Below are 8,229 nucleotides of genomic sequence, written 5' to 3'. Positions count from 1 at the left end.
CCCTGCTGTGGTATCCCTGCTATAACATTATCTAATAGTTTATGTAATCTTGTTATATATGTATTTATGTTTAATTCTGATAACACGTAAATATGGTCTTTATTTGTTTATTTGTGGCCAATAATAATAATAAAAATGTGCTTCACGGCTGTCATCAATAAGTGGTGCCATTGACATTTGCGATGCTTTCAATGCACATTTTGTTGCTGCTGAAAACCAATTTAATATCCTGGTTTTGCTGGTCAGCTGCTGCCTCATCTCCAAACCACCACTACTCAAACCACACCTCCCTGTTAACACTGCAACCTTTGTGTCCTATGCTGTTATCAAAGCACTTCAGGGTTTAGACTGCAAGAAATCTACAGGTGAGGATAAAATAGATCCTTATTTTCTAAAGCTTGGTGCTCCCCATATAGCACACCAAATTACATACCTGTTTAATCTGTCCATTTCTTCTGGCTTATCCCTCAGGCATGGAAATCAGCACATGTTGTCCCACCACATAAGAGTGGTAATAAATCAAACCTCAACAACTATCGACCAATTTCAAAACTGCCCTGTCTCGCTAAAGTTCTAGAAACCCTCGTCAACAATCAGCTCAAAACATTCCTCTCACTAAATGATGTGCTGATAGTCCCCTACAATCTGGTTTCAGATCAAAACATAGTACTGTTACTGCTATTACATCGGTTACAAACAATATTATATGTGCCATGGACAAAGGAAATTGTTGTGCCGCCCTCTTTGTAGATTTATCAAAAGCATTTGGTACTGTTGACCATGCTCTGCTACTACAAAGACTCAGTAACATTGGCTATGACTCTAGTACATGTAAGTGGTTCCAGGACTACCTATCCCACAGACAGCAATGTTTGACTCTCGCATCCAACTGCTCTGAATTTTTAACCATTTACAAAGGGGGTCCCACAAGGTTCAATATTGGGTCCTGTCCTGTTTACCATTTTCATTAACAACATTACATGCACTATAACTAACTGTAACGCACATCTTTACGCCGATGACACAGTTCTGTATTGCACCGCTAACACTGCACATTCAGCCATTGAAACGCTCCAGCAACCCTTCAACAAACTACAACATTCTCTCCTCAATCTAAAATTAGTTCTCAATTCAGACAAAACCAAATACATGATATTCTCAAGAGCCAGACATATTGCTGAACATGGTCTACATATTACCACTTTAACAGGTCACAGCCTTGAAAGGGTTTCACAATACAAATATCTGGGCGTCTGGTTAGATCAAAAACTCACATTCAAATTTCATATTGACATACTTACAAGTAAATTAAAACAAAAAATCTGATACTTATACAGAAACAAAACAAACTTCCCTCTGTTATTTAGGAAACAGATCATTCGGGCTGTTTTTTTTATCAGTTCTGGATTATGCTGATGTTTTCTATAGACATGCTTCTGCCTCCATTCTCACCTCACTTGACTCTGTTTATCACTCTGCACTCTGCATTCATCACTGGTGACAGTTACTCCACCCATGATTGCATTCTATACAACAAGGTGGGATGGGCACCTTTATCTGTGCGAAGAGACATGCACTGGTTCCTCTTCATTTATAAAGTCTTGGTAGGCGACATGCCACCATACCTAAGTACTTTATTAAACAGATCATTAGAAATTATTCAACAAGCTCTAGTGATTGCTTAAGGCTCAATGTTCCCCGGACAAATACTGAATTTGGAAAAACTGATTTCAGTTTTTTTGCTGCATCTACCTGGAACATCTTACAACATTCACTCAAACTCAACACAATTATAACTATGGGCCAGTTTAAAACTATGATAACCAATAACTTTGCCTTTCACAGCAACTGTATTTTTGCATGTGTTTTGTCTGTGCTGTTTTGTGTTTTCTCTGTACTCTCGACATCATTGTAAATGAGGGGTTGCCCTCAATGATTCCTCGAGAAAAAAATAAAGGATGAATGAGTAAATCTAACAGACTCCTCCAGCTCAGTGTTTGACTCCATCCAGCTCAACGTCCGTTGAGCCCCGAATTGCACACTGCAGTCAGAGGTACTTGAACCGCTCTGATCGGCTTCTTCTGCCACAAATACGGCTTTCCCTTCGTCCAGCTTCATAGTTACTTTCACTGCTTGTTTTGTGTTTCCTTTTCTACGGAAAAATGCCTTTAAAGTTCGAGCTGTGTCCCGGCAGGATGATCGGAGGAAACCACCCGTGTTTTATCATAGCTGAAATCGGGCAAAACCACCAGGGAGACATTGAAATCACCAAGAAGATGATCAAAATGGCAAAGGTAATAACATGCACACCTGTCGCTTTTTGTTTGTGAATACCTGTCAAACTGATCCAGGAAAGGGCCAAGTGGCTGCAGGTTTTCATTCCAACCAAGCAGGACCACGCCTGACTCCACTGATCTAATCACCTGAGCTTTCTTCACTTGGTTGATTACACCTGATAAGGTGTGCCCTTGCTGGGTTGGAACAAAAACCTGCAGCCACTTGGCCCTTTCCTGGATCAGTTTGACACTGGGACACACACACACACACACACTCACAGAAACGAACACACTCATAACTCTAATATAAAAAGGTGCCAATTTAATATCTTACTCGCCATATCCTCCTCGTCTAAATCATTACTTTGAAAATAATATAAACTTAGCTAGTGCATGTTCATCTATCTTAATATTTGAAATTATAGTTACGATTAATGTGCTAATGTGCTACAATTTATAAATATGTGGCTCCGAAGGATTTTTGTAAAAAGACATAGCCATAGAGTGGAATGTTAAATTGCCAGATTTGTGAATGGAGTTTGGTTTGTCTGATCAAGGCTGACACTCAGTGGCCTTACTGGGCAACTGTATCTTAACTGTTTCTTCAGTTATACTACCCCATAGACATAAAGAAGCAGCAATGTGTGAGAAAATAAGACTTTATATGCACATGGTAAATATATAAAACTCAACAATAACACACCTTTCCAAATAAAAAGCTTTGAATCTTAAAATTACCTGAACAGAAACATGCATTTTGGTACATAATCAGTTATTTAGTTATGTTGAGTTTATAAGCTTTTGTTTATTTTCAGAGGCATTTCCTTTAAAATAACTGCTTCCTTTAAACCCCCATTAAATGTATTGATGTATCATTAATTTGTTATTGGAAACTGTATTCCCCATATATGTTAATTGATGTTTGCTTTTAGAAAAACAAAAAATTAAAATTTTCAATGTTCAGCTGACACTAGCAATTGAATTTAAAAATGAAATAATTAATTTACAAGCAGGGCTGCACATATCCTTTACTTTTGTTGTTGTTGTTGTTGTTGTTGTTGTTGTTTTCTAGTCATAGAGGCAATGTCAGCCTTGGTTGTTACTCTGTTACATTTTTGGATGTTATAGGAGTCTGTAGGACCAATTGAATAAATCTTTTTTCTCACACCCTCACTCACGTCCACCTTCACAGGACTGTGGTGCTGATTGTGCCAAATTCCAGAAGAGTATAAATTCAACAAGAAAGCCTTGGAGCGCCCGTACACCTCTCGTAACTCCTGGGGAAAAACTTACGGTGAACACAAGCGCCATCTGGAGTTCAGCCATGAGCAGTACAGGGAGCTGCAGAAATATGCTGAGGAGGTTGGGATCTTCTTCACCGCCTCCGGGATGGATGAGGTGAGAAACAGAGGTTTTAATTAGGCTTTATGACGTTGTTTTTTTTTTCATCAGGTTTAAGTTTTAACCCTAAGTTTTACTGTCTTTAGATGGCGGTGGAGTTCCTCCATGAGCTCAATGTGCCTTTCTTTAAAGTTGGCTCAGGAGACACCAACAACTTCCCCTACCTGGAGAAGACAGCCAAGAAAGGTGAGAGCGACAAGACCGGTTCTAGGCAGGCATATATGAGGGGGCAGTCAGAAATGTGAAGGGGGCATCATGTGTATACATCATGCTTCAGCACTTTTTTCTGTGCTTATAGTAACGATGCTTTCTTCATTGAAAGGGGTCTATGTGTCCAACCCCAACCTGGAGACGTGGATTGTACTTTGTCAGGCCTCTACCTTCAGGCCTGTCCAGGTGTCCTACCTGAAGACAGGTGCCATTCCCTCAGGGGGGAAACTGAAAGATAAAAATAAAATAAAGGAATAAAATAAAATAAAACATCGTTCATCCAGATTTCAACCAACAATCATGTGTCCCTTTTTTGGCTGATTTTTCCGCAACTGCTGATAATTTTGTCAAATTGTAATGTATATTAATTTTGTGAGTATATTAAAATGTGCTTTCTCAACTTCTAAAATTTTGATTTGAGTGGGCAAGACATTTATTTCTGCCCCCTCTTGGCCCTGCATAGAGCCGGCCTTGGAGAGCAAGCTGAGACAAAGTGTGACATTCAGTCCTTTGATGTAGTTTATTTTGAAAAAACAAGTGCCAAAGCCATCAGTGCATTTATTACTATTAAAACTAATTATTCAGCAAAAACAATAAATGATCATCAGAACAGAAAAAATGTTTTTTCAGCAAAAAATTGTCTAAAAAAAAGAAATTGAATTCTTGAATTCTTTAAGAGTAAACTTACATGTTGTCTTCTTCTCTGTGTCAGGACATCCCATGATTGTGTCCAGTGGGATGCAGAGCATGGAGACGATGCGTCGGGTCTACAAAACAGTAAAGGAGCACAACCCAAACTTTGCCATCCTGCAGTGCACCAGCGCCTACCCTCTGGAAGCAGAAGATGTCAACCTCAGAGTGATAACGGTGAGAAGAATAGAATTGAAGAATAGTGTTACAAAAGTATTACTTTAATATCATGAGGTTGGTAAAAACATAACAAAAGTATCCCTTCAATAATTTGGTGGAGCTAGAAAATAAAACTAATTTTAAAGGGAAACAGAATCATTGATACCTGTTACCTTTAATTCTTGAAGAAAACTTTATTTTTCTCGCATGCCTCTATGATGAACAAAGTATCCCAAAACTGAGTAACTCCTTGATGAATTGAAGTAAATGGAGGCTGCATTTAAAAACAGCAAAACTATCAAATCATCAACAAACTCCTACCAGTCAGCATACAACGCAGCATAATCCAAGTTTTCTTATTTCAGTGTCTAATACCATGTCTATATTCAACTTGCGAGTAATTAATATACAAACGGTCATTTTGGATGTGAATTATTACTTGAAATAATAATTTGACATTTGGGAGCAGGTGGATTGTCTTACTGTTGGGCCGAGCGTGGCCAACTGTTTCCCCTGGGCTCAAGTCTTTATGCTGAGCTAAGCTAATCGACAGCTGGTTTTAGCTTCATATTTAACTGAATGACAGTGGTAACAATCTTCTCAGCAAAAGATTTATGACTTACACTTGTCAACCACAGGAATACCAGAAGGAATTTCCAGATATTCCCATCGGGTATTCCGGCCATGAGTCTGGGATCAGTATTTCAGTTGGCGCTGTAGCTCTGGGGGCAAAGATTGTTGAGCGCCACGTAACCTTGGACAAGACCTGGAAAGGAAGCGACCACGAAGCCTCGCTGTTGCCCGAAGAGCTAACTGAGCTGGTTCGTTCCATCCGGCTGGTGGAGAGGGCGCTCGGGAGCGGCGTCAAGCAGATGTTGCCTTGTGAGAAGCCCTGCCATGATAAGGTGAGACATCCACGCTCAGAGTAAATGCAAGTCAAATACTGGTTTAACCCTCCTGTAGTCCTGGGGTCCTTTTTGACCCCAAATCATTTTCATCATACCATTAATATAGGTTACCTTTCATAGAATAGATTTATTTTAACTTGTTTTTGCTGTCATCTAAAAATGTACAATGTTTTCAAAACATAAGTTTCACTAAAAGTTGACATAACCTACTCTGTGCATTCCCATCAAGAATTTATTATTTCACGATAATTATTGAAAAAAATATTCAGGTTTTATTACTTTTTTTTCTCTTGAAATGAGGCCTAATTTTGTATATTTGATTAAAAATTGACCAATAAAAAAAATAAGAAAATTATATACAAATGTATTGGTCATGAGAAACCAGTCTTGTGTCATGGGGTCCTTTTTGACCCCTGAGAAGCATGGGTGGATAGTCGACGGGAGGACTACACAAGGGTTAAATGTAGTAAAGTGGTGCTTGTTTTGGAAGATAAACTGTGAGCGATTTCGTTTCTCCTCTCCCAGCTGGGTAAAACAGTGGTGGCTCAGGTTAAGATCCCCAGAGGGACTGTCCTGACTCAGGACATGTTGACAGTGAAGGTGGCCGAGCCCATGGGCGTCGCGGCTGAGGACATCTTCCAGCTGGTCGGTAAGACCATGATGGAGGATGTAGAGGAGGACGAGAGCATCTCGCCAGACACGGTGTCTGATTACTGCAAGAAGAAGAAGTGCTGAGTGGGCTTGAATGGGTAAAAAAATAAAAATAAATAAAAAACAGAGAGGAAAAGTAATCGATCCTCTGGGGATAAATCAAAAGGAGTATGTGTGATGGAAATTTCCTGCTGAGATTTCTACAGGGCACAAGGGAGGTTTGCACACTGTTCAGCCCCAAAGAAATAATTGTTCAAACAGCCGAACTTTGTTCAAAGTTCGCCAAAGCATTTTTCATTTTCTAAAACCCTTAGCATAATACACGAACGTTCATGGCAAACAGGCTCTATGGTATAACCAGCATTATTGTACAAAAGGCTCTGTTGTAGTTTCAGCTCTGTGTTCCTGTTACTGTTAACTAAACATAATTTGCACCACAGTTTAAGCCCACACTTTGAAGCCTCCAAATAAAATGCTGCCCGAAGTTAATGTTTACTTTGTCTCTTTGTATGTTACGTTTGTGGTGTATTTTTACTGTCTGTGGAGGACAGAATCTGCCAAAAATAAAAAATGAATAAATGTTGATAAATACAATAATATTCCATTACATTTTGATAAAATGTGACATCAATTAATATTTCAGTTTTAAGTTGCTACTCCTGTTTATTTACCTTTGGATAGATTCCCCTATTTATCTACTTTTCTATTTAATTTTCTCTTTTTTTAATTGTATTTTGAAGTCACGTTTTTTTATTTTTGCATTATTTTATATATATATATATATATATATATATATATATATATATATATATATAATGTATTTTTGAATTTTATTTATGTAGTTGATCTATGCACCCATGAATCGTTGACCTCGTGACACACTTTAAATGACAGCCCCCTCATTTGCCTTATGAAGAAGAACTGCACAAAAATATATATAGTAAATAATACATAATTAAATAATTTTGTGGGGAATAATACATTAATAATACATGCAAAAATAGATCAACTAAAAAAATCTATCTATAATCTATAAATAAAAGGAAAAAATGTAATCGGAAAGCAAATGAATAGGGTAATGAGTAGAAGGGTAAATAAAACAAGCAAATTAAATAATATAAATCATGATTTATGTCATATTTATCATTTAATTAATGCCTACAGTTATTTTTAATCCTTTTTATTTTAGCAGCTTCCCTTCTTAGTTGTCATAGGTTTTTTATTTAGAGATGTGCAAAAAGTCACACACACTTGGATTGGCACTCCTCCAGGAATCGCCACCTCCTCCAAGAATCTGCACCTTAACGCGGTGGAGGGGTTTGTGTGCTTAAGTGATCCTGGGAGCTGTCTTGTCGGGAGCAATAGCTCCTGGTCGGGTCTCCCAAGGCAAAGTAGTCCCAGGGGAGGGGCCAGACTAAGAACGATTCAAAGACCCTTATGACGCGGGAACACAAAGAGAGGTGTACCTCGCCCAGCACGGGCAAACCGGGGCCCCCTCCTGGAGCCAGACCCGGGAAGGGAGCACGTAGGCGAGCATCTGGTGGCCTTCGTCCACGGGCATCAGCCCAAAGAAACCACGTGGACCCGCCGACTTGTGGGCCCACCACCCGCAGAGTTAAGCATAAGGTACGGGTGCATAGAGAGTTGGGCGGCAGGCAAAGGTGGGGACCTGGGCGTGCTGACCCCCAGCTCCAGCCGCTAGCTCTGGGGACGTGAAACGTCACCTAGCTGGCGGGTAAGGAGCCCAACTTGTGCGGGAGGTGGAGCGTTACCAACTAGAAATAGTTGGGCTCACCTCCACACATAGCGTGGGCTCTGGAACCAAACTCCTGGAGAGGGACTGGACTCTCCTTTTCTGGAGTTGCCCAGGGTGAGAGGCACCAGGCGGGTGTGGGGATACTCACAAGCCCCTGGCTTAGTGCCGGTGTGTTGGA

At 39.8% G+C, this 8,229-nt stretch overlaps 1 protein-coding gene across 1 annotated transcript; it reads left to right on the top strand.

Moving 5' to 3' along the window:
- Nucleotides 1–2,107: 2,107 nt before the first annotated feature.
- LOC131969810 (sialic acid synthase-like) lies at nt 2,108–6,379 on the top strand. Its single transcript, XM_059331027.1, is given in 7 exon segments — nt 2,108–2,294; nt 3,469–3,499; nt 3,502–3,674; nt 3,764–3,863; nt 4,600–4,754; nt 5,375–5,641; nt 6,170–6,379. Coding segments are annotated over 7 exon segments (1,068 nt in total). The 5' UTR covers nt 2,108–2,162.
- Nucleotides 6,380–8,229: the final 1,850 nt, after the last annotated feature.

The sequence above is a fragment of the Centropristis striata genome, chromosome 1, assembly GCF_030273125.1.
Source record: "Centropristis striata isolate RG_2023a ecotype Rhode Island chromosome 1, C.striata_1.0, whole genome shotgun sequence".
In the NCBI taxonomy this organism is placed as follows: Eukaryota; Metazoa; Chordata; class Actinopteri; order Perciformes; family Serranidae; genus Centropristis; species Centropristis striata.
This window is presented reverse-complemented; position numbering and strand designations above follow the sequence as displayed.